This window comes from Ictidomys tridecemlineatus, chromosome 3, assembly GCF_052094955.1.
Source record: "Ictidomys tridecemlineatus isolate mIctTri1 chromosome 3, mIctTri1.hap1, whole genome shotgun sequence".
In the NCBI taxonomy this organism is placed as follows: domain Eukaryota; kingdom Metazoa; phylum Chordata; class Mammalia; order Rodentia; family Sciuridae; genus Ictidomys; species Ictidomys tridecemlineatus.
This window is the reverse complement of record NC_135479.1, coordinates 18,729,186-18,756,634: the sequence shown is the minus strand read 5'-3', so window position 1 is coordinate 18,756,634 and position 27,449 is coordinate 18,729,186. Positions and strand designations below refer to the sequence as shown.

The 27,449-nt window shown below is 41.0% G+C and overlaps 1 protein-coding gene across 1 annotated transcript; it reads right to left on the bottom strand.

Moving 5' to 3' along the window:
- Positions 1-90: 90 nt before the first annotated feature.
- On the bottom strand, positions 91-27,449 carry Lsm12 (LSM12 homolog). The gene is made up of 5 exons (XM_005328100.3): positions 27,242-27,449; positions 25,332-25,465; positions 4,248-4,357; positions 2,599-2,725; positions 91-1,762 (listed from the first exon to the last, which is right to left on the bottom strand). The coding sequence occupies exons 1-5, from the start codon at positions 27,363-27,365 to the stop codon at positions 1,670-1,672; spliced, it is 588 nt and encodes a 195-aa protein (XP_005328157.1). The 5' UTR covers positions 27,366-27,449; the 3' UTR covers positions 91-1,669.

Sequence of the window (27,449 nt, the reverse complement as noted above, 5' to 3'; positions counted from 1 at the left end):
AAAAAGCAGGGAATCCAGAGGGAAAGGTCACGCCAAATAGACACCCCTTCCTCTGAGGCCTCTAAAGTACGCACAAACCTGAGACATGAGTGATGGTTAAAAAAATTTGGGTTTTATTGTTTTTGCTAAACAATACTAAAAAAAATTTTTTTTTCATTTTGAAGGCAGGGCTTGAATTATTTAATTTTGATCCATTTATTTAATTAAAAAAAAAAAGGAAGGGGAAAGAGATCATGGCCAAAAAAATAGTAGTTAACCCCCACCCCACCCCCAAAGCTCTAGCCAGTCACATGAGCATCACCCACATCCCACTCAGTGCCTGATATTCAGGTGGTAGCACTTGCCCCTTGAGACCACCCTGAAGGCCCAGGGACGAGTGCCACTTTCAGCTCTCAGCAGGTTAGTCAAACCAGACAAACTGGTGGGCTAAAGTCCAGAAATTCTTTCCAGGTTTTCTGCCCATTGGCTGAGCACATACAAACTATCAATAGCTTGTAAAATTGCAGGGGGTGGAGGCAGGGCAGAAGAGCAGGAGGATGGCAAGAGAAGAGAAATCAGAGGTCACCCAAGCTTTTTCCTGGGCTAGAGGTTCTGAATATAGATTTAAAGAGAGGTCAGGGCAGACAGACTCCAGGTTTCTTAGAAAAGAAAATCACCCCTCAAGGAGGAAGAGCTGAGATGTGCCATGCAAGCAGTTCTCTGCTTGCAGAGGCACAGGAGGAAGGGCAGCTGACTCTCCCATGTGGAGAATGGTGAGGAGGATCTTCTAGTACCATGAAGTACAACAAAGGCAGAGGGAGAGTCCCGAGGCTGGGGCCAAATGTGAGACTGGTACATATGTAAAGACTGAAAAGCTATCAGGAACCCTTAAAGCCAAAACCATCTGCATACACTGGCTCTACAAAGTGTTGCAGAAGATTCTTGCTGTAACTAAGTCAAGTTAGTTGTCTTGGCTATTATGGGTGGTGGAAAGGGCAACACATTTTTTTTTTTCCAGAGGGATGAGGTGGGAAGAACGGCCATGATCTAGTAAAAAGAGACCTGCAAGAAGCAGAAAATATTTAGAGAACATTTTAATATATATTTTCATATATATATTTAAAGTTAAGAAAAATAAAACTAATTCAAGCCATGCCCTGTGCAAAAAAGAAAAAAAAAAGTTAAAGAAAAAAAAAAGAAAAATTTAAAGTGAGACCACTGTCTGCTGCTCAGGTCTCAACTTAAGAATCACAGTCAGCTTGTTACTTTTATTTTGGAAGAAAAGGTGTAAAAGTTTCTTTCGATCATTCAGAAGGCAAGTGTAGCCACTTATAAAAACAGAACGGCAGGAACAGACTAGGAAAGGAAAGTCAGAAGTCAAAGGGCAGAGCAGGAAAGGAATTTTCAAAAATAAAATTAACAAGGTGACTGTTCCAGAAGGGGGCTGTGAAAAGGACATGGTGGACCAAAGTCTGTTAGTCAAGTAATGATTCAACTTTTAAATTATTCTCTTGTTCTTTTTTGTTGGGTGTTTTGTTTGTTCAAGTCTAAGATTTGGAAATGCTGACCCTTTGTTAACAAGAGCCAGCAGGAAATATAGGATCCCTTCCCTCCCCCGGCCTGCCTCCGCTGAAGCCACCACCACTGCCTCCTTGGCTGGATGCTGGAAGAGTCCTCCATGTGTGTGGACTCAGGATGACAGAGCAGCCTCCTTCTGTGGTTGTTGGGCTTGTGAACGCTGCAGTATCTTTTGGCTTTCCACATCTCTAAAATGTTTTTCAACCTGAAAAAGACCAAGCAGCCAAATCAGAAAAGGGGATGGGCAAGCAAAGTCTCCCAAATGGCCCAGTCCAGACTTCATCAGCCCCAGCCCAGCTGTTTGGCCCATGAACTACGTACGCATGCAGTACTTTTGCCCTTGCTGTCTACCAGCCTTGTGAAGCCCAAGGTAGGCAGGAGCCTTTTATTTCAGCTACATTTTTGGCAATTTAGCTAAAACTTGTCAGAAATTCTTGAACTGATTAACAAAATATAATAAAATGAAGGGAGATCATTATGACTCAATTTCCTTCTTTCTTCTTTACACAAATGCTGAATGAAAGCTGGGTAAGGGGAATTAGTCTTACACCTTTACATCTACAACACTGGACTCTCAGTGTTCCTCAAGAGCAAAAAAAAAAAATTTTAAAGAGTATTTTTTAATTTTACAAATGCTATACCCCAATCAAGAAAGTTAGGTGACATATTTAAAGTCAGAGACGCCAACAGTAATTGATTTACACCACTAGCCCTTCCAAAAAGGGCACCTGTAGCTAAGCAGAAATTAATCAGAGATGAGAGAAACTGCCCAATAACACAGAATGCCCTGGCTAACTCTATAGAGCTATGTGGCAAAGGAAATGGGGCTGACCACTTATTGTATTCCATAACGCCCAGAGGTTCCAATCCCAAAGGAGTGTCAAAGTTACCAATGCAGAGCCCCCCCCCCCCAGTACAGAGATGTCAGATAGGGCTGCTAGAGGAAGCATTATGGATGTAAAAGCACCATGTCCTGCTCTGATGCTGGAATGTTAAGGCCAAGGAACCACCTTTCACTAGTCTTACGGCTCCTTTACTTACTATTTTGCGTACATGGCTCAGTGCACTCCCCTCTTTGCCTTTACAGTTTTCCACTTGATATGGGGGTGTAATAACAACTTCTTCCATGACTACGATGTTTTTTTCTTGCCATTTACAGTCTTTAATGCTAGAAGAGAACAGGTGAAAGGTTACCTCTTAGGGGCATGCCACAATTCCTGCCTGATGAAGAACTAACTCCAGAAGGCTGAGTCCAATTTCCCAGCTCAGCCAATGGCTAGATGACAGCATCCCACAGAAAGGGGCCAGGATACAGTCTCTGGGCATCACTAGCTAGGAAAGCAATGAAACTGATGTACATTTATCCTGAGGGGAATCCAGAATTGTTATCTGAAGGATCAGGGACTTAGAGAACCATAAAAAATTTATCCAAATCAAATTCAGTTACAAATAAACAACTATACTCAGGCCACTAGATTCAATTTACATAACAGTAAACATTTTCTATCTTGGGTCAGATAATATGTACTTTAAGCTCTGCAAGCCAGCTGGGCTCTGTCACTATGGAACTCTGTCACTGTGGTACAAAAGCAGCCACAGGAGATATATTTACCAATGAAAAGACTTGGTCCACTGGTATAGTGTGCTCACCCTTGGCCTAGAGAGAAATACCACCTCTAGAAAAAACAAACTCAGCTGGGTGCAGTAGCTCATGTCTGTAATCCCACCAACATAGGAGGCTGAGGCAAGAGGACTGCAAGTTCAAGGCCAGCCTCAGCAATTTAGTGAGGCCCTAGATAACTTAGTGAGATCCTGTCTCAAAATAAAAAATAAAAAAGGCTGGGGATGCAGTTCAGTGGTAAAGTGCCCCTGGGTTCAATTCCTGTTATGAAAACAAAAACAGAAACAAAACAAAAAAATAACTAAAACTCCCCATCTTACAGATCTGTCACTACTATCCACCATGGAGCTGCTGGGCACTTGCCAGACTGGGAAAACCCATTCTAGTTCACACTTGGGGGAACCCCAGGGCAGCTGATGCTACTAAGAGAGTTCCTTCGCATACCTGTAAATGCTCAGATATACTACAGCCTCACACAGCTCTGGTGCCAGCTGCCATCTGTGCACCAGATCCAAGGTTAAATAGGGTAACAGAAGGCGGGGGTGGGGGGGATCTCAAATGTTCTAGTTTTCAGCAGTTAAGAGTCAAATGACTTATGCTGTGACAAAATGTCTTTAAGGAGCGGTAAGATAGCCTTTTGCTCTCCCTAACTCCCCGTTTGTCCCTATGTACAACAGGAAAAATTAATACAGATATAATTTTCCCATAATCAGACTGCATCACCTTTTAGAGAAATGTACAGCAACAAAAGTAAATGAAAAAGAAATCACTAATTCTAACATATGAGCTACTAGGTTTGGAAGTACCTTTATAGATAATTTAATCTAAAAGCAAGTTTTATAGACAAGAAATTCAAGCCCAGAGAAGATGATTTGTCCATGACGACACTACTTCTCTGTTTAGAAAGCAGCAACAGCATTGCATCTCTGGATTCTGGAGTGCTGCCAATGTACTTCCCAGCTTCCCTGGTACACTTTTAAAAGTCAACCACCCAAAAGTCTGCCACTAGACAACACAGCCAGACAACATCACACCCAGGACAAGGGACCCCTATGCCCCCGCAACTCACGTCTTGTGAATGGTCTGGAAGAGCTGCTGGCCCTCTAGGGAGACACCAGCGCTGATTGCATAGGCCTGGCTCAGCTTCTCCTCCTTCTCTGTCCGTGCTTTGCTGGCAAGCTAGGATGGGGGAGAGAAAGAAACTCAGAAAAGCATTCACCTTTATTCTTCCCAAATCAGGACCCGAGCTGAGAAAAGAGGTCAGAAAAGACCAGTCTGGATAGATTCAGTTTTATCAGAGATTCAAAATGAAACAAATAACCCACAACATAAATGTGGGTTAAATGCTACTGAACAGTTAAATGCTATTCCTGGAAAACACCCCCTTCCTTCCTTCTTATTTTTCGTGAGTGCCTCCCATTTGCCAGACATGCACTATGCTAGATTAGATAGAGCCTGAAAGTGGAGGGGGTTGAAGAGGTGGACTATAAACAAATAAATAAAAGAATAAGACAATCTCAGAGATGAGGGCTAGGAAAGAAATAAAACAGGGTAACATTATAGAGTATGACTGTGATGGCTGAAGATAAAAGGTAATGCATACATTTCTATCAAAAGGAGAAAACAAAGAATGTTTATCCACTACTGTGCTACAGCCTCAGGCTTAGAAATTAATGTGTAGGACACCTTCAAAGACCAGAATTCAAGGCTCCTGAAGCCCTGCCTTGTCCAGCACCCTTATCTGCACTCACATGAGAAGGCAAGACTCAAATAAATCTAACAACAGATACTGCCTACTTTCATTTGAGCTGACAGCAACTCTGCCAGCTCTTGGGGAAAAGGAATGATCTGGGTTCTATCTCAGTTCCTTCACTGCCCTCTGGTGGAACAATTATAAATTGATCAAAGAAAGTTCTATTAAAATCTGGTACTCTATTAAAATCTAAAAAATTTCTCCCAACATGAGTGGGTAACCTATCAATCTATCATTATCAACCCACACAACTGGCTGCTACAGACTTCAGAATACACATCTGTATAAGATAAAACAAATGTGCTAGACAAGGTGGTTAAAACAAATGAAAGGCAGACAATGTATCTGAAAGGCAAACAAATGAAGATTTTCCAGCCCCATGAACTTAAATAGCTGAATATAATGACCCTGTAGCATACTAAACACAAGCAAAAACAATCTTTCCCCAAACATCAGCTCCTTAAACACATGTTGAGTATACCATCAACATGTCCCAATAGTACCTAAGGTGCTTAGAATCCTTAAACATTTTTATTCTGCTTTTTATTAAGAGACCCTTCAAACCTCAACCAAACATTTCTATAGAGGGAAAAAAGCAAACCAAGTGTCTTAATTCTTTGTTGGTAAAATGAAACACATTTTATTAAGGCTTGGCTTTGTTATTAAGAAAAGGAAGCCTTCAACTGGGTTATCGGGAACTGGGTAGATTCACTGCTGCTTGAGTTTCAAAAACTGTCTGAGGGGGAGGAGGAGATGTGAGGGCAGAAAGTCTAGCACACACATGCTGTCATCTCAGCCTCCCCAGGGAAGAGAGGAAAGCAAGGCAAACTCTGTGATGATTTGACCCCAGAACTAACATGGTCTCTAAAACATGAACAGATACATCGGCAGCATATGAATAATCTTTCTGGCTTGGCCACAATTCTGGCCCCATCATGCTAACATTTAGAGAAATAAATGCACTGGGCTGACAGCACTCCGAGTGGTGGCAGTTTCAAATATAAGAAGAAAGCCCCATGGCTTGAAAGCATTCAGTTTCTATGAAAAAAGAACTGTTGATGGTGTTTGCTGTTGTTTTTGCATGGTGCTGGGAACTGAACCTAAGGGGTCATGCACACCAGGAAACTGTTCTAACACTGAGCTATATCCCCAGTCCTGATGGTGTATTTTAAGCAACACTTACTCAGATAACCAAAAAACCCTGATAACAAGAAAGGGATTCACTGAGTCTTGTTTTCTAAGCAATGCTTTAGAAAATCTAAATAGTCTCCAAGGAAAAAGGGAAAACTTGGAGGACAGTGCAACTCCTGGAAAGCAGCTAGTGGTCAGACAGGGCTTCATTTCAAGAGCCAGCAGGATTTTACTGTGAAGTCTCAAACCTTAAATGTTTTTTAACTGGAAAACCAAAATTATCTCCCAATGTTGGGTCAAATAAAGTTGCTTCTATAAAGCTTGTGGTGGCTAGTAAAATGTCCTTGTCACCTACAGAGTAGCTCAAAAACATAACATCACCCCAAAATCAGTAAGAGAAGAGTTGTTCAGGAAACCAGGCATCTATGCAGAATGTTTAAAATTAAGCTGGGAGTGGGGTGCTGGAAAAGGAGTCACTTTTGAATTTTTGCCAAAGGCAGAATAAAATGAATATAAATCTCAGCCAGAATGATTATTTAGATAGCCAGAGTAAAATGACACGTTAGTTATATATAGAACAGTGATTTCAAAATACACCCCTTGTCAAAACCTCTTCTCCCAAATACCAATTGCATGATCTTGTTGAAAGCAAAGAAAAATGAACTATCTGATTCTCCATTTTGAACTCTATGCAAACAGATCTCAAATGTTAAATAATGTAAGGGAGCACCTGGAATTCAGTAGAAATGAGTACAAGCGGACTGTGTATATTTGTGTGTGTTTTCTTTTTTTGTAGTGATGGGATTGAACCCAGGACCTTGCACAAGCTAGGCAAGAGCTCTACCACTGAGATGTAGACCCTGGCTGTATATGCAGACCAGTGTCCTCAACTATTCTACCTAGACCTGCAATTAGATTTTAGGGACCTAGACTCACTGCTAACCCTGAAACCTTCAGCTATCAGTTCACAGGTTGCCTTTGCACGGCAATCTGAAAAAAACGCTTGGACCTGGCGTTCATCTACAGAAATCTTCTTTCGCCAGGAGGAAGCTATGCAAATGGAGTAAATTTCTCTCACAGAGTACCCCACCAATTAAGAATGAAGAAACTGTTCTAGAAGTGTTCCCTCTCTTCAAACTGAAGGTCAAGAGAGGGAGGAAGATCACCTTGTTATTTTTTAGGCATGAAAAACTCACTCAGAATGTGGATAAACCTTCTTTTGTAGAGCAAATCATTATCACTTTACACTCAATTGTTGTAAAATCTAATTTTTTCACTTTGTGTTTTATAAATGACTATATACCTGTATTCCAAGTTATGATTAATGTCAGAATGTCAGAGAGAAAAAATAAAAACTGCCCTCAGTAGCAAAGGTGTAGGGTGTGCCTTTTAAGCTTGAGAGGGTCATCAGGATTATACTTTTTTTTTTTAAATTTCATGACTATCACCCATTCTACAACCATTTTCAAAGACAACATGCAACTGCTGGCCTTGCAACCACACAAAAAAGAAACACTAACCAGATAGTTCTCTCAAAGAATAAAAGGCACCAAGTTTTAGGATACACTGGGTTCAGGCAAACCAAGAAGCATAAACCTACAAGTATGTGTTAACTAATGTGCATGTGGCTTAACTGAAATGACTGCACATGACAACCTGCACTTACCTGCCTTTCCTTTCATTTTGTATGATTCCCAGTGAAAACAAAGTCATTCCTTGTCTACTAACCAGTGCTTCCTCCAGGGGCCATTTTATATATAGCACCTTGATGTGGGCAAAGGAGAAAAGTGCATGAACTTGATACCAAAGCAAATCAATATTACAAGGCTTCTAGTTCTGCCTGTTGCTGTATAACCCTTAAGCGAATGACTTTATGAACACCAAGGGCACACAAATATCTCTTTGTGCATTGAGGGAGAGAGGAAGGAGCCACAATGACTACAAAATCCAGGCAATATGTACATCATCTTGTTATTTAGTTACCAGCTATTTCCAGACAAGGAAAGCACAGGTGCTGTGGGGAATCCAGAGGGATTCCTACTGCAAGCATTTAACAGGCTGAGACAGCTGATATAACAAGGGAAGCAGAGTCCAAAGACAAACCTGCTCCGTGTAACCTACTGACTCTAATGAGCCACTCTCAGCTTGTCTTCTCTGTGTGTTTGGGTCTTCCAACCAGCTGCCCTCAGAGAGGGGTTAAAAGACACTGCAGCTGCTACCCTGAAATACTGGTTGCTGTCCACAAGCCAGGGGAGGTGAGGGTCAGAGGGTGGCAAACCAGAGTGGTTAAGAACTATCATCCTAAGAAACATTGCTCCTGGCCCCTTCGGATCTGAGGCAGGCACTTGAAAAAGCCCTCATTCTTAGCTACCAATAGACTCTGAAAAATATTTCTTCTAAGTATCAATATGCCCAGGTCTCCTTATTCTCTAGCTGAAAGTTTCTGCTTAAAATTTTCTAATAACCAGTCACAGTGGTGTATACCTATAATCCAAGCAACTCAGGAAGGCTAAGGTAGGAGGATCGCAAATTCAAGGCCAGCCTCAGCAACTTAGGTTCTGCTCAAAATAAAAAATTATAAGGGCTGGAGGTGTAGATTGATGGTAAAGTCAACCTGGATCCAATCACCAATACCAAAAATAAATAAATAAAAGTTTCTAATAAAATACTATTTTGATCCAGGCACTGTGGCATGCTTCTATAATGTAGTCCTAACTACTTGGGAGGCTGAGTGAGGCAGGAGGATCATTTTGGTAATGTGATAAGATTCCATCTTTTCAAAAAAAAAAAAAAAAAGAAAGAAAGAAAAAAGAAAAGTATCCCGTTTCTTACAACCTTTGACAACTGGAAACTCAAAAAATACAGTATACCACTTAAACTGATGTTCTAGAATTCATAATGATAAATCAAAACATTGAATCAAGGTTGGGGGTAAAGCTCAGTGGTAGAGCACTTGTCTAACATATGGAATTCCTGGGTTTAATCCCCAGCTCTGGAAGAAAAAGAAAACACTCTTTAAACAATCCTAAACCAGGTGTGGTGGCACATGCCTGTAATCCAAGCAAGGCAAGAGGCTGAGGCAGAGGATCTGAAGTAGCAAGTTCAAGGCCAGCCTCAGCAGTTTAGTAGGATCCTACTAAACTAAAATAAAAAACAAAAAGGGCTGCGGGATATAGCTCAGCGGTAAAGCCCCTCTGGTTTCAATCTCTTTTTTTTCTCTATGAAAGAGGGACCAAAATCTGTAAACGGAGGAACCAAGGCATAACTATTAAGAAAGGTTCACAAATTTACCATGCACAAGTGGAAGAGTTCAGATTTGAAGAACACAAGCAGTCTAATTTCAGGGATTTTTGGTTTTTGTTTTTAATTCTTTGTGCAGTGCTGGAGATTGAACCCAGGGTCTTACACATGCTAGGCAAGGCACAACCACTGAGCTTCATTCCCAACCACTACACTATACTTAAGTTTCACCTATAAGATATAAGACTAATTTATTATTCAAAACAGTTACAAATTTTTAAAAGGGGAATATATAGAGGCTGGGGTTACAGCTCAGTGGTAGAGCACTTACTTGCTTATCAAGTGTGAGGCACTGGGTTCAATCCTCAGCACCACATAAAAATAAATAAACAAAACCAAAGGTATTGTGTCCAACTACAACTTAAAAAAAAAGAGGGGGGATACATAGCCAGACACAGTGGCACATGCCTGTAGTCCCAATTTCTTGGGAGACTAAGGCAAAAGAATCAGTTTAGCCAAGGAGTTTGAGGTCAGCCTGGGCACATAGTGATCCTGTCTCAAAGAAAAAAAAAAAAAAAAAAAAAGCCAGGCGCAGTGGCGCACACCTGCAATTGGCCCTTCAGGAGGGTGAGGCAGGAGGATCAAGAGTTCAAAGCCAGCCTTAGCAATTTAGCAAGGACTTAAGCAACTCAGTGAGACTCTTGTCTCTAATAAAATACAAAAAAGGGGCTGGGGATGTGGCTCAGTGGTTAAGTGCCCCTGGGTTCAATTCCAGGTACCAAAAAAGAAAAAGGGGAAAAAAAAAAAAAAACTCTGTGAGCCTACTCAATTGCCATCCTTTTTGTTGTTTGTGCAATGCCAGGGATTAAAGCCAGGGTCTCACACATGCCAGGCTCTATTGCTGAGCTACATCCCCAGTCCCATACATACCTCTTAATACACTCTGGTGTTTCCACTAGACAAAGTTCCTGGTACAGAACAGGCTTGCCTGTCTTTCAGGGAAGGGCCTTTCTTTTCCAAACAGGGCCCCAGTCTCACCCTAAACCTAAAGAACACCCCTTATTTCTCTTGTTAAAGGTAATTCACAGGAACGTGTCAAAGAAAACATCCTGTGTGACAAAACATTTCAGGCCAATATGGTTAAGTTTACTCTCCAAATCCATCATTTTCTGACTAGAGAAATGTAAATCAAAGCAAGTTTCCTGCACATAAATGCAGATATATTAAGTGCTTACTTAGTATGATGAAAAAATTAAAACACTGAAAAACCAGGGACCCACATTTTCATATCAATCTCCAGATTTGTACAGAACACTCATAAACATTTCCATATTGCTACTATGATATTGAACCAGATTCAAGTTAAAGTCAATACACATAATAGACAACTTAGTTTAAAACACAAACTAGATGTCAGAAAAATCAATTTTTTTAAATTAAATTATGTCACAAACTAGGCCTGGTGGTGCATGCCTGTAATTCCAGAGACTCAGGAGGCTGAGACAGAAGTATCACAAGTTTGAGGCCAGCCCTAGCAATTTAGCAAGACCCTCAGCAACTTGATGAGACTCTATCTCAAAATTCAAAAAAGTAAAATAAAGCTAGGGATGGTGGCACACTCCTGAAATTTCAGCAAATCAGGAGGCTGAAAAAGAATGATTCTGAGTTCAAAGCCAGTTTCAGCAACTTAGGGAGGCCCTAGGCAACTTAGTGACCTCAATTTATTTTGAGACCCTATCTCAAAATAAAAATTAAAAAGGAAAAAGGGTTGGGATGTAGTTCAGTGGTTAAGCGCTACTGGGTTCAGTATACAAACAAAAAGAAGTTGTAATTATGTCACAAAATATTAGAATAATTTCCTAGACCTGACATTCTTTAATCAAACTGCTGTCAAACTTGCATGTGGCTCTGCCAGAAAGAAAACTGGCTGGGATACAAGCTGAAATTTGACCTCAACAATTTATCTCTGAGAATGTGGGCTCAAATTAGCCATCTAATACTCCATGAGGGAATTTTAAAAAGCAGTAGGTGAGCTATAATGCACTGTGCGAATATTAGCTCTTATTTAACATTATTAGCATAGAGAATGTGGCTTGTGGGTCATTTCAGAAAAATGCATATAATGCAACCCTCCTTTACCCAATAAACTTAGATTGCTTTTCCCCTTTTATCTTATACATTATGTATGTTTAAGGAATCAACATATTAAGAGACACCTACAGATGGTAAAGTGGCTACTGTAGTGGTTAAATTACAATCATCATCTCACATAGTAACACTAAGAAGTTATAAGTCCTAGAACAAGAAATTATAAATCCTGTAACAAAAAGTTATAAATCCTAGAAAGCATTTTCCAAAACATAACTGGAATATTTACTTGGAAAATGTCTTTATAATCCAAACTGAGAGGCTCCACTTATAGGAGGAAAAAAAGGTTAATTCTTCTTTTCTACTTTTTTGAGATAGGGTTCACTATATTGCCTAAGCTGGTTTCAAATTGTAATCCTCCCACCTCAGCCTCCCCAGTTGATGGGATTACAGGTGTGTGCCACTGCACCCAGTTAGAGTTCACTTTATTCAGTGACAGAGCCATGTGCTGCTGTTTCTAGATTCCAATGAGAACAAAAAATATAAAGTAGAACAGAAAAGCCAACCTCTTCCCCTCAAAAGAGAAATTCCACCTCAAACCCCTACTAGTTACTAGGTGCATGAAACAGAGGTAAGATATATAATGTCTCCTGACACATGGTATGTACAACAAAATCCATCTTGAAGGGTTATTGTTGGAGTTTAATAAAGATATACATGTAGAGCCTCAAGTGTCAACACTGAAACCACCAAACAAATAAGTATGCAAGGTAACGAAATTAGATTGATTTAGCCATTCCACAATGTACACACATATTTAAAATGTAATACACCATTCACTTCCTGATCATAGTGGCTTTCTGGCCGTGACAATGGTCATGTGGTGTGGGGGTCTTTTTTCCCTTTATTTTTGTGGTACTACAGACTGAACCTAGGGCCTTGCACAAGGATTGAACCAAGTGCTTTACCATGGAGCTACATCTCCAGCCCTTTAAATTTTTAGACAGGGTGTCCCTTAAGTTCCCCAAGCTGGCCTTGAACTTGCAATCCTGTGCCTCAGCCTCCTGAGAAGTACAGGAGTACTGGTGTAAAGGTGTACAAGTGTGTGCCAGCACACCTAGCCCTGCACTGGTCTTACTAATTGACTGACTGCAGTACTGGTGGTTGAATCCAGGACCTTGTGCATGCAAGCTATACTGTCAGGCCCCTGGACTGATGTTTAAAACCCCAACTGGGCAACTGTTTTGTTGGCCCGATTTTGTGGCCCTGGCTTTGGAAATTGTACCTAAAGACCAAAGCCTGCTAGAATATAAGCTCCCCAAGGACAAGGACCTTTGTTTTGTTCACTAATATGTCCTCTAAGAAACCCAAAACAGAGCCCAGTACATAGCAGGTGCTTAATTAAATATGTGAAAATTAAACAAATTTTTTTAAATGAGAAATACGTTAAATACATGAATTATACTTGGTAAATAAAGTGCTACATGCACTCCAAAAGAAAGCAAATAAAAACTGACCATTAAGAGTCCCTTCCCAAGTTGGGGTTGCGGCTCAGTGATAGAGCACTTGCTTCACATGTGTGAAGCACTGGGTTTGATTCTCAGCACTACGTGTGAATAAATGAATAAAATAAGGTCCATCGACAAAAAGAGTCCCTTCACAGAGCTTGGGTTGTAGTTCAGTGGTACAGCATTTGTCTAGAATGTGTGAGGCACTGGGTTGGATTCTCAGCACCATACACACATATATACATACATACATAAATATAAAGGTCCACTGACAACTAAAAAAAAAAAAAATGAGTCCCTTCCCAGCAAGCGTGGTGGTATATACCTGTAATCCCAGCAACCAGGGAAGTTGAGGCAGAAGGATCACAAGCTCAAATATCAGCAACTCAGGGAGACCCTGTCTTAAAATTTAAAAAGGGCTTAGTATGTAGCTCAGCAGTAAAGCGTCCCCGGGTTAAATCCCCAATACTAAAGAAAAATCCCTTCATTCTGAAACTAACAATTTAGTCCACTGAAAAAGCAGCTTCTAAACTGCAGAGATGGACAAAGTGAGCATGTCGTTTATTCTCCATGCTCATATCTCAGAAGCCTTCCCCCAAAACTCACTACTCTATGCCAAGGGTTGGCAAACTACAGTCTATGAACCAAATTCACTCAGACAACCACCTGTTTTAGTAAGTTTTACTAGTTGGCACACAATCATGCTCATTTGTTTATATACTGTCTACAAAGGCAAATTTGAATAGTTTTGAGAAAGACCAGACCAGAGAATCTTACAAAGCCTACATGATTTGCTTTTTTTTTTTTTTTTTTTTTTTAAATACTGGGGACTGAACTCAGAGACACTTAACCACTGAGCAACATCCCCAGCCTTTTTTTACTTAGAGACACGGTCTTGTTGAATTGCTTAGGACCTTGTTATATTGCTGAGGCTGGCTTTGGACTTGCAATCCTCCTGCCACAGCCTCCTTTGCCACTGGGATTACAGGCATGTGCCACCACGCCCAGCACTATCTACACAAAAAGACTGCTTCTCACTTTTCTTTTGTAGTTCCTGGGATTTTCTTTTCTGTACCACTAACTATATGACCAGCCCTTTTTATTTTGTGACAGCATTTGGCAAAGTTGCTGAGACTGACCTTAAAATTTCAATCCTACTGCCTCAGCTCCCAGAGTCACTGGGATTATAGGCATGTGCCACAGTGCCTCTTCTATGCTGTCACAGCACCTTGCTCATACTCCTACTACCACAGACTTTACCATATTGTTATCACTAAGTTAACCGTCCTGAAGGATGGGACACAGTTCAGTGGTAAAGAATGTGCTTATCACGTACAAGGCCCTGAAATGTATCCCCAGAAGCAATCCCCGACCACCCCAAAAACATAAAAAAAGCTACTGCCCTTCACAACTCTCAACAAATATGAGATTCCTGAGGACAAGGGTAGTATCATAATCATTCTGACTTTCTTAGCACCTGGAAGAGAGTGCAAGAGGAAAAGCAGATGAAAGAAGAAAACTTGATGACTATTACAGGTCCATAGAGGCAAACATAAAACTAACAGTTCTCACAGGTTAAGTGCCTAACATAGTCACCAGATTCATCAGCAGCCCAGTTGTGAAAAGAATGCAGTTCTTCAAACTCCCCACATTCTATACTTTGTCATAGTGTGTGGATCCTTAAATTTTCCAGTCAGATACTTTGATTCAATCTCTAGAGCAGTTTCTGGTATTTACATAAGCTAGCCTTAAAATTTCAGGGCTATGGGGGCTGAGTTTGTGGTTCAGTGGTAGAGCACTTGCCTAGCATATATGAGGCCCTGGGTTTGATCCTCAGTGCGACGTAAAAATAGTTATTGTGTCCATCTACAACTAAAAAATATATACATATATATTTCAAAATTTCAGTGCTAGAATTCAATTGGACCACTTATTTGGATTTCTTCCCTCAAAACCTATCTTCTGCCAGAAAACTGAACCAGTCAGAACACCCCTCTATTACCCTGAAGGAGATACCACTACTGCCCAATAAGAAAGTCCTTATTTTTGAACTCTCTTCATCAAAGAGGTGGAGTACAGAGGTTATCTATGGTATAACTGTGCCAGCCTCCTGGACTCAATAATCTAAATTTTCAGGTGAACAGTAGTTTCCCCTCATCCCCTATGATGCCAAGAAGGCCTAATGAGGGTCCCACTGAGTCAGGTGGCTGACATGCACTGTAGCGTGACTTGAGTCATGAGCTTTGATTTAAAGCACTGCATCCTCCACCACAGCTGTCAAGCTGACCTCAAAGTCTGAATGCCACTGAACCTGACTTTCAAAAAAAAAATCAGCTTACTTGCACACTCCTATAACCCCAACTCCTTTGGAAGCTGAGAAAGGAAGATGGCAGGTTCAAAATCAGCCCTGGCTACTTCATGAGTCACTGTCTCAAGAGAAAAAAAAAAGGGGCAAGGGGTGCTGAGAGCTGGGAATGTACCTCAGTGGTAAAGTAGTCCTAGTTTAATCTCCAGCACCCCCACCAAAGCCAGTAATTTTTAAAATGGGAATTAATCACTAGGCAAGGTGGCACAAGTCTGTAATCCCAGCTATTTGGGAGGCTGAGGCAGGGGATTGTGAGTTCAAGGCCCGCCTCAGCAATTTAGCAATATTCTATCTCAAAATAAAAGATAAAAAGGGTTATGGATGTAGCTCAATGATAAAGCACCCCTGGATTTAATCCCCCACAAAAATATAAAATAGTAGTCATTCTTTCTACCTCTCAGACCTCATCTGACCCCATTCACTATTTTTACATGCCCCAACACTAAGCAGTGATGCATTCTTCCTCTCCACCTTTCACCTACATCTTCATACCTGTATGAGGAAATCACTATCTACCAAGAGCTAGGTGCAAATCTTACTGATGGGCTTGCACCTGAAACTACAGTCTTGGAAACATATGCTCACCAAAGGTTACAGTCTCTAGGAGCAAAAGTAATTCAAACAAAAATTTTTTTTCTCAGCTAGTCGTGTATCTTACTGGTACAACATTTACTAGCATGTATGAGGTCTGGGATTTAATAGCCAGCATCCAAAGGAAAAGAAATTATTTCTTGCCATACACAGTGGTTACTTCCCTCCCCGCATTTATATGCTTTATACCTCCTACCAAAACATACATACCTAGGGCTAGGAGTGTGGCTCATGGTAGAGAACTTGCCTAGCATGTGCCAGACCCTGGCTTCAATCCCTAGCACCAAAGAAAAAATATATACATACATACCTAAACACAGTCTGTCTTCACTGAGTAGTAACTCCATACCTCAACACATTAGGGTCAAAATATGGTCAAGGACCCTGTTAAGAGGCTAATTCCAAGGATACAGGCCATAATACAAGGGCTATCAAACTACCTCAGAAATTTACTCATATGCAGGATTCAACCCTCAAATCACCAGTAAGTCCTAAAATTATGCTGAATTTTAACTGTAAAACTGGTAGAACTCAAAACAAAAATGGCTGGGCATGGTGGTACATACCTATAATCCCAGCCAGAGACTGAGGCAGGAAGATCACAAGTCCAAAGCCAGCCTCAGCAACTTAGTGATGCCCTAAGAAACTTAGTAAGACCCCATCTTCAAAAAATAAAAGGGCTGGAGATTTAGCTCAGTTGTTAAGCACCCTGGATTCCATCCTTGGTACCAAAAACGAAAAACAAAAACGAAGTCAATTATTCCCTCAGTATAACATCATACCTAAAAGTTAAGCACTACTGTCAGTTTCTTTTAAAAGTAAACTTTGGGGATGGGCACCATGGCACATGCTTCTAATTGTAGCAACTTGGGAGGGTGAGACAGGCAGGAGGATCAAATTGGAGGATAGACTCAGCAATTTTGTGAGACCCTATCTCAAAAATAAATAAATAAATAAATAAATGGACTAGGGAACGTAGCTCAGTGATAGAGTACTCCTGGATTCAATCCCCAGTATCAAAATATATACAAATATACATACACATAAATGTAAAGTTTAGGCAAAGCACAGTAGCACATGCCTATAATCCTAGGTACTCAGAAGGCTGAGCCAGGGGGATCTCAAGTTTAAGGCTAGCTTGGATCGCTTAGAACGACTATGTCTCAAAAACAAAAATAAAAAGGGCTAGGAGTATAGATAAGTAGCAGAGCACTTACCTATCATGGACAAGCCCTGGGTTCAATCCCCAATACCACCCCAAAAAAAGCAAACTTTATTGTAAACTTGATTATATTATTTTTCTTTTCTGGGGACAATGTCTAGAGGCACTCAGAATGGTCTAGCATTTCACATGCCATTGCAGGCTTTCCTACAATATAGCCTCTAACAAAACTAGGCTTTCCTGAACCCCTGGTAATATAATTATTTACCTTTATACCAAGGAAGTTAGGAAAATACAGAAAAATCTACACATGGTGTGTGTGCCCAGCAGAAAACCACTTAACTTTCTGTTCTGTTTTGTTTTTTGGTACCAGGGATTGAACCCAGGGGCACTTAACAGCTGAGCCACATCCCCAGCCCTGTTTTATATTTTAGTTAGAGTCAAGGACTTGCTAAGTTGCTCAGGGCCTTGTTAAATTGCTGAGGCTGGTTTTGAACCCTCAATCCTTCTGCCTCAGCCTCCAGAGCAACTGGGATTACAGGAGTGCACCCTCACACCCAGGGTTTTGTTTTTCTTTTGTTATTGATTTTTATGTGGTGCTAAGGATGAAACCCAGCTTCACACTTGCTAGGCAAACACTCTGCCACTGAGCTACAGCTACAGCCCCAAGCTCTTTCTTATATTTTAACATTTTTTTAATTATCAGTGAATCTTTATTTTATTTATTTATATGTGATGCTGAGAATCGAACCCAGTACTTCACACATGCTAGGCAAGCACTCTACCACTGATCTATAACCCTAGACGCTCTTGTGTTTTTTATTTACAGATATGGTGTCGCTGAGTTACTTAGGGCTTTGCGAAGTTGCTAAGGCTGGCTTTGAACTCGTGATCCTCCTGCCTCAGCCTCCCAGATTGCTGGGATCACAAGCTGCACCACTTCGCCCAGGTTATTTTAAAGTTTTGTAGGTGCACAAAGAGTCATAAAGATAAATAGAAAAATAAAGCTTCTTTAAGTGATAAAACATCAAAAGGCTCTAAAAAAAGGAACTTTGTGACTTTTCCATATTCTCAGCCTTACCAGACCCCTCCACCACGAGATTTATCTCCAGATTCCATTTTTATTCAGTAGCAGTGAACTCATTCCTCATTACCAAGGACTGATGATAAGCTCTATGAATCTCTTCTTTCTGGTTCCATTTGGTCACTTACTGCTTGTTATTAATGGAAAATAGGTCAGAAAAAAGCTGACAGGCCAGACCTAGTGGTACTTATGCCTATAATCTCAGCAACTCAGGAGGCTGAGGCAGGAGAATTGCAAGTTTTAAGGACAGCCTCAGTAACTTAGCAAGACTCTGTCTCAAAAAAGGACTAGGGAGAGTGTGAGGAAGTAGCTCAGTGATCAAGAACTTGCCTATCATAGGTGAGGCCCTTGATTCCCAGCATAATGTAAAAAAAAAAAAAAAAAAAAAAAAAAAAACCAGCCAGGGTGGCAAGTCAGTAGTAAAGTGCCCTGGGTTCAATTTCCAGTAAAAAAAAAAAAAAAAAAGAAAAACAAAAGGCTGACAAGGTAAATAAAGTGCTAGCCCAGTATGCTGCATAAGCCCCTAGGTTCAATATCCAGTCTCTCTCTCTCACACCACACACATACACACCCCAACACACCACACACAAAGGCTGACAAAACAATCAGTGGTTTGGTAAGGGAGGTGAATACCTAAACTGTATTACCTGTGGATTTCAAGTTTCTGTGCTTTGTCTCTTTACCCTATGCTCCCTACCCAAAACATCTCTTGCAGGAAAGTATTCTCTAACACAGGAAAGTAACCAAAAAAAGACATATCTCATTCAATGCACTGAATAAATGCTTCTAAATAAATAAAAAATACACACTAACCTTGGCTCAGTCAGTAAGTCCCTTCCTAAGAGTCTCAGAGGCTGAAAGCACAGCCTCCTAAGCTTTGTGACAACTCGCTCTGACCTCCAGTATTCAGGCAAGTGTTCAATTAATTATGCCACCTGATACCACTGCTCTAGAAATTCATGTTAATTCTGGTTACCAGTAAGAGGTCTCTTAAAAATATCTTTAGACACAGTAGCACATGCCTGTAATCCTAGTAACTCAAGAGATAGAGGCAAGAAGATCACAAGGCAGAGGCCAGCCTGAGCAAGTTAGTGAGATTCTGTTTTAAAATAAAAAATAAAAAGAGTGGGGATACAGCTCAGTGGTCAGAACACTTGCTTAGCATATGCAAGACCCTGGAACTGTGGGGAAGAAAAAGGGTAGAGAAGTGACTTGGTTCATTTTTAGGTTCTTCTTCACAATGTACCATTCTGACCATGATCACATAACAAAAACATTTCTCTTTACTTACAAACATTACTTAGTTTGGGTACTCACTGCATTTTGCCAAACTGCTCTATGAGCTACATGGAATAAGCATGAAGAGGTAAGAAGGAGAAAAGATGGAAGGGAAGCCAAGCTCAGTGGAACACATCTGTAATCCCAGTAGTTTGGGAGGCCAAGAAAGGAGGATCGAGAGTTCAAAGCCAGCCTCAGCAAAGGCCAGGCGCTAAGTGAGACCATGTCTCTAAATAAAATACAAAATAGGGCTGGGGATGTGGCTCAGTGATTGAGTGCCCCTGAGCTCAATCCCTGGTACCAAAAACAAAAAAGATGGGAGGGAGGGAAAGGAAAAATACTGGGAATTAGACAATCAAATCATATTATTATACTGTGTGGACAAACAAATATTTAACAACAAATCCCATTATTATTTAAACTATAATGCACCAATTTTAAAAAATGGGGAAGAAAGGGAAGGAAAATCACAAGAATTTGCAGTAAAAATTTAAGATCCAAGTTCAAATCCTAGCTCTATCACTCACTAGACACATGATCTTAAGTTCATGATTCATTCTCTTTGCTTATTCTTCTGTAAGAACTGATATTAGGATTAAACAAAAAGTCTACCTACTGCTAGTTCAGAGGAACATAGTATAAATAGATAATAATTCCCAGGCTACTAGATATTTAACCTTGAAGGAATCAATTAAAACTGATAAGCCTGTTTTCTCATCTGTTAAACTGAAAAAGAAAAAAGGGTACTGTAAAGAGCACATAAGGGCATGCACAGTTGCTCATGCCTATAATCCTAGCTATTTGGAAGTCTGATGCAGAAGGATCCCCAATTCAAGTTCATCCTGGGCACTGGAGCAAGACCCTTTCTCAAAATAACAAGGCTAAAGATACATCTCAGTAGTAGAGCACCCCTGAGTTCTACCACAGGAAGAAAAAGAAACACATAGGATGATTGCAAGAATGAAATGAACTGTGTCAAAGCTCTTTGTAAACTGTAGAGCACTAAGAAAAGGTAAGGGAGACATGATCCCCAGAAGAACTTGCAACAAAATACATTTTCAGCAAATGTGGTGGCTTCCTTTTTAGTAATGGGGATCAACCCAAGCCCTTGAGCATGCACTCTATCACTAGAGCTATCTAGCCCCCAGCCTAATTTTTAAAAATGTGTGATAAATGCTACACATAAGAATACCTGATTAATGTTGCATGTCCCAAATCTCCTGAGAACACTACTAACCCATGGGTAATCTTTATCCCCAGAGTTTAAGATGCAGAGTCAATTCAAAGAAACTTGTGCCAGGCACAGTGGTATGCCTGTAATCCCAATGGCTCAGGAAGCTGAGAGAGGGAAAAAAAGTTCAAACCCTGCCTCAGCAAAAGCAGGGCTTTAAACAACTCGGTGAAACCCTGTATCTAAATAAAATTCAAAAAACAGGTCTGGGGATGTGGCTCATGTGTCACGTGCCCCTAAGTTCAATGCCCAGTACAAAAAAAAAAAAAAAAAAATGTTAATTTTATTTCACCAGACACAGCAGAGCACACCTGAAATCCAAGTGACTCAGGAGGCAAGAGGAATGCAAGTTCAAAGACAGCCTTAGCAAGATCCTGTTTCAAGGGGCTGGGGATGTGACTCAAGCGGTAGCGGGCTCGCCTGGCATGTGTGCGGCCAGGGTTCAATCCTCAGCACCACATACAAAACAAAGATGTTGTGTCTGCCAATAACTAAAAAATAAATATTAAAAAAATTCTCTGTCTCTCTCTCCCTCTCTCTTTAAAAAAAAAAAAAAAAAGATCCTGTTTCTAAAAAAAAAAAAGGGGGGGGAGGGTGCTCGAGAAATAGCACAGCTGGGTTCAAGACCCTGTTTCAAAAAAAAAAAAAAAATTATTTTTCACTCTACCAGGAGGCTCCTGTGGCTTCCTCCTCAAGCAATGATTAAAATCTTCCTCCAACAAAAAGAAGAATGAGCCACAATGGTGAATATAACCTGGACTTCATAATGAGCCAAAATGGTTAAAAAAAAAAAAAACTGGACCTCAACTTATGACTGTATAATCTTGTACTTTTTTTTTTTTTAGAGAGAGTGAGAGAGGAGAGAGAGAGAGAGAGAGAGAGAGAGAGAGAGAGAGAGAGAGAGAGAGAGAGAATTTTTAATATTTATTTTTTAGTTCTCGGCGGACACAACATCTTTGTTGGTATGTGGTGCTGAGGATCGAACCCGGGCCGCACGCATGCCAGGCGAGCGCGCTACCGCTTGAGCCACATCCCCAGCCCTAATCTTGTACTTTTATTTGAATGCTTCTGCCTTAGCGTTAGGAAAGTCAGAACACTTTAACAGGGTACAATGTTACTAAGCAGAAGATAAGATGATATTCAAGAAGCTGGGAGTGTAGATCAGCAATAAAGGACTTGCCTAGCATGCGCAAGGACCTGAGTTTAATCCCCAGCACTGCCAAAAAACAGAGATATTCAAGACCAGTCCTCTCCCAAGCTTTCTCTTACATCTCATTATTGGGATAGACATTAAAGACTTTTTAGCCTGCAGTGACCTGACAATCGAAAATAAAACAGGTTCATTTCCAAGGAGTTGCTAGTTTATACCTTCTCTAATTGAGTTGTTACTAAGTATTTCTTTTAAGTCTTTCTTTTCATTTCCTGCTGGAATAGATATCCAGTAAACAAATATCCAGTTTATATCAACAGGTTAATGAGAACACTCACTATATCATCAAGATAACTAACACATGCTGGCATCTTCCACTGGACACTATGAGTACAGGAATTGTGCTCCTTCAGACTGCAAGCGCGTGAAGTACTACACTACAACAGTTTTCTTCCAGGCATCTCAGAATACTTTACTTCTCTTCCACATGCTTAAACAATCCTCCAAACTAAAAAAATCCCAAGTCCATGCTCTTAAAAATGTTATTTAGGGGCTGGGGCTATAGCTTAGTTGGTAGAGTGCTTGTCTAGCATTCACAAGTCCCTGGGTTCAATCCCCAACACCATCATCAAAATCAAACAAACAAAACAGGGAGGTGGAAAAATGTCATTTAACCAATACGTAAATAGCTGCCCAGTTCAGATGTTTTCAGTAACAGCCCAGCAGATACTCTGTAAGTGAATCTCCAAGAAGGAATTACATAGCATCCTGAAAGGTTGGTTTCAAGGGAAAGAAGACATAGCTTACTCATAAACATCTCTGCAAATGCAAGAAGGAATAAATGAAATCCAAAGATAACCCTCCAACCTAATTTTAGTGTTTAGTTTCTGACTCCTCTTCCCAGCAAACCTTTTTCAAGACTTGGCAAGCAAGCCATACTGTAAGAAAAGATTTCTGGTAGTCCCCAAGCTATTAACATCTTGCTGCTTTCCTGAAAAAGTGGATAAACAATTAGTTTATAATAACACTGGTCAACAACTAAAACTAATCATTATAAAGCAAAACACTAAAAGCAAACATAAGGGGCTGGGGTTGTGGCTCAGCGGTAGACTACTTGCCCAGCACATGCAAGGCCCTGGGTTCAATCCTCAGCACCACATAAAAATAATAAATAGAATAAAGGTATGGCGTCCAACTACAACTAAAAAATAAATATTAAAAAAAAAAGCAAACACAATCCACAAAATAAATAACCAAGAGCTACTGCTCTTTGAGGACAAATATATGATGAGAATTGCTTCTTAATTGCTCCCATTTAACAGTGCCACACACTCCAATTCCTTTTGATACTACAGACTGATCCCAGGGATACTTAACCACGGAGCCACATCCCCAGCCCTTTTAATTTTGTGTTTTTAGAAAGAGTCTCGCTAAGCTGCTGAGGCTAGCTCTGAACTCCAGATCCTTCTGCCTCAGCCTTCCAAGCCGCTGGGATTACAAGTGACCATGGAGACCCTGTTTCTAAAAAAGTATCTTAAAAAAGGCCTGGGGATGCTGCTCAGTGGTTAAGCACCCTTAGGTTCAATTCTTGGTACCAGGGGGGAAAAAAAAAAAAAAAAGCCCATCCAAAGACACCTACACTTGTAGGAGGCATCTGACAAGCCAGTGTTTTAAAAATCTAAAGGTTTCAAAGAATGGGACATTCTGAATGCAACAGTCTTCAACATAAAATTCAAGACCCTTCAAAATCTGTCCTTGGCTATCACTAAAAAAAAAGTGTAGCATTTCTCTGAATCTGACAGTGCGCTCCATATTTGAGAAAATTAAAACTTACTAGCCTCAGTTACTCAATATTGTTGCAACCACCTATTTCCTGCCAAGAGAGACAAGTGAATATATATTATTACAAGAGTCTTCAAGAGGCAAAAAAAAAAAAAAAAACCTTTCACCTTACTAATAATTCAAGACTAAAAAAAAGGCAGCTGCTACTAAAATCATAACTTACTCACCCAAAAGTATTAAACAACTACTCAGTACAAGGCTCTATATTTTCAGCAGCAAAAACAGGCACGGTTCCCATCCTTGCAGGATAGTTTGGTAAGACAAACATTACACAAGTATATAGTATATAATTACAAAAAGTTTATACATAAGATTAACCTTAAATCCCAATTTTCCCAGGACACACCAATCTATAACTGTTGTTCCAGTATAAAATAGAAACATCCCGCTTTTACTCTAAAACTGCCCTCGAGCTGGGCATGGGTAGCACACACCTGTAATCCCTCCTGCTCAAAGAGGCTGAGGCAGGAGGATGGCAGTTCAAAGTCAGCCTCAGCAATTTAGCAAGGCCCTAAGCAACTCAGCAAGACCCTGTCTCTAATAATATTAAATACAAAAAGGGACTGGGCATGTAGCTCTGTGGTGGAGTGTCCCTGTTCAATTCCTGGTCCCAAACAAATAAAAATGCCCCAAAGCTGGGCACAGTGGCACATATCTATAATCCCAACAACCTGGGAGGCTGAGGCAGGAGGATGGAAAGTTTGAGGTCAGGCTCAGCAAGGTCCTAAGCAACTCAGAGAGACTCCATTTCAAAATAAAAAGGATTGGACAATATAGCTCAGTGGTAAAGTACCCTTGGGTTTAATCTCTAGTCCAAGTACCACCATCAAAAAAAAAAGAAAGAAATGAAAAGCCCCAGGTTAATTACAAATGATAACTATGAGGGAGGGAGATGATGAAAGAGAATTACATTAGGCTGATAATCAAAGAAGACTTCTTGGAAGAGGTACCATTTAACTGAGTCCTAATAGCTACTCCAATGGACAAGGCTTCAATCATTCTAGAAGAAAGTGTGTTCCAACTACAGGAGGCAGTACAGGCTATGGATAGGGATTGGGGCATTTTATTATTAATCAACATGAACTTTGGCTAAATGAATTGAAGAGTCAAAACAGTGACTTCAGTTCCCAGAAATCAATTTGCATATGGAAGATTAATATACCTCCTAAACATCTGAAGAAATGTTAGACCTCAAAATTCAAACATAAATACAAAAATGAAACTCTTAAGGCAGTGGCTTTCAAACTTCTGAATCTGAAAAATGCTGTCCAGTTCTTTACGCAAGAAATACATTCATGTGTGCACATATCCATATTACACAATTTCAGAAGGTTGTCAGGCATTATCCCTCATCCAAACCTACCACCACAAGTTCATGCAACTCCAGTTTTTAAAATAAGCCCTCTTTTACAAAGGAGTAAAAGCAGGCTCTCAATGGTACTTGGGTATTGTTTCTTTCTGGGTTTTGTTGTTGTTGTTGTGCTTGCTAGGGATCAAACACCAAGGTCTCACACATGCTAAACAAGCATCCTATCACTGAGTCACACCCCCAGCTCAATATATTTCTTAAGGTCTGCAGATATTCAAGAATAAAGAAAAAAAGTAAACATTTTTAAAAAAAGATAACAAGCAATCGTGTCAATGAAAAACAGAAAACAGTATATAAAAGAGTCAATGAGGCTCATCTTTCCCACCATTTTGGAGAGCCAGACCAACCCTTCAGTCCTTACCTTACTAACATTGAGTGAAGCTAGGGGAGGAGGGGTTTCTGTTCGGTCATTAATTATTTCCACTTCTGAAACATACTGTAAGTTTATGAGCAAGATATCTGCGTGGTTAGGCTTTCCACTGGAAGAGGGACATTCTGGTGAGAAAATAAAGTTAAGGAAAACAGGGCAAGCAGAGGCACAACCCAAAGGAACATAGAAAACAATTCACACAAGGCTTGTGTAATAGGCATGCAACAAGCAAAAGGGTCTCACAAGATTCATAGCTCTCTCAGGAATTTGTTAACCTTCTTCCTGCCCAAACCCACAACCAAAATATTTCAAAGAATTAAATCCATACACAACCCCAAACTGGAAGCCTCAAAGGGACTGTCACTTTCTATGTGTTTTATAGAGAGGCATAAAGCAGTTTTAGAGCCTAGTACTATTTGCCTAGAACCTATGAACCACAAAGAAGAGCCAGTACTTTGTATTCTTGGTATAATACAATATGATGCTCTCTTTATTTTCTCAGGTTTGAGATTTCCCATTTTGCAGAGAAGAAAACTACAACACTGGAAAGGAAACTCACCCAAAGTGACCCAACTAGTTAATTCATTCATCCATCCATTCATTCAACCATTTACTAAAAGCCTGCTGTATACCAATTAAAAGTAGAGTAAATCCTCTTTCTAAGATCCTTCCAACTAAACCAATGAAGAAAAAGATCTTGGTCCAAGTGTGACCTCTTGTTTAAAAAAGAAAGAAAATGCAACTATTCTTGTTCTAATTAGTTTAAGAAGACACCTTCTTAAACTAGAAATCTATAGCCAGTAGTTAAATGAATTAAAATGCATGCCACTCAAAGGCAGCAGACTCAGTAGGAAACTTCCTTTTGAAATACACCATAAAGGACTATTCCTCCAAAAAAAGAAAAAAAAAAAAATCCAAGAAACCCACCTGTAGCTCCAATAAAAGGGGAAGCCCTGGCAAATTTATTCCAACCAGGAAGTGTTTTGTTCCCAAGACAGAGTTTCCTAGGATAATTCAGAAAGCATTTCCACCCCAAAGGTGCAGGCAAGCTTTTCCATTCAGTTCAACACTGCTACTTTCAAAAAAGGAGGGCACTACTATGGAAAAGTCAAGACTTAATCCAACACTTCCATGTGTTGGATTAAGTAAGAAAAAAATGAGACCTTACTGTCACCTGTAACCCAAACACCATACATGAGCTCCTGAAAAACATGGCAAGCCCTCTTTGGACCAGGCTTCCAATGCAAACATCCCCCAAACAGCAAAATTCCAAATGACTGAGAAACCTAAAAATCAGCACTCCCCCCCAATACGACACCACACAAACACAGACACCAGCAAAACCAGCCACTAGTCCAGATACAAACTCTGTCCTACAGTTACTCTCTTCACAACCAGGCAAGGCCCATTTGGTCACCATCCCACCGCCCTTTCTTGGAATAAATCCCATCAGCAGACACCAGCTCCCAAATTCCGTACCCTTGCCCTACAAACAGTCCCTTACCCTACACACCCCCTCCTCGTATGATTTTACCCGCCCCCCATTCCATCCGGGCTCCAATCCACCAGCCCCCTCCCACCACTACCCTCTCTCCAAATCACTATGTCCCCTCTCATGGCGTTTTCCCCGAAAAGCCGCCCGCGTGTCAAGCACCCCTCCACCCACTGACCCTCGGTTGGGGCCAGCTCCCACAAGGGATAGGAGACAGAGACCCCAAGCGGACCAAAGGTCCAGCAGGAGGGGGAGGGGAGCTCAAGACCGTGCGCATGCGCCCCGGGCGCCGCGGTAGCCGGTCGCCCCTAGGCCCGGAGAGGGCCCTAGCCGCCGCCGTCGTCCCCCACCCCCCCACCACCGCACCTACACGCTGGCCCGGCCTCGGGCTCCACGCAGGGAAGGATACTTAAAGCCAGCATTTTGGACTGGTAGTCGAAGGCTACCACCTCGCCCTGCAGCCGCTGCTCCTGGCACGTCCGGCACGACACCTGGCTCCCAACGCTGAAGTACTCACCCGGAGGAGCCGCCATCTTGGGAGAGCAGCCGCGGCCGGCGGCGGCGGCGGCAGCAGCGGGCGAAAGCCGGGCCCCCAGTAAGCGCCGCGCCGCGACGTA

What these genes read in the sequence shown, in the direction of transcription:
- Lsm12 (XM_005328100.3), bottom strand. Translation starts at nt 27,365, where the DNA reads ATGGCGGCTCCTCCGGGTGAGTACTTCAGCGTTGGGAGCCAGGTGTCG. An exon ending in GTCCAAAATGCTGGCTTTAA is followed by an intron (nt 25,466 to 27,241) that starts GTATCCTTCCCT and finishes TTTTCTCACCAG; the next exon opens with AATGTCCCTCTTCCAGTGGA. An exon ending in CTTCACTCAATGTTAGTAAG is followed by an intron (nt 4,358 to 25,331) that starts GTAAGGACTGAA and finishes CCCCCATCCTAG; the next exon opens with CTTGCCAGCAAAGCACGGAC.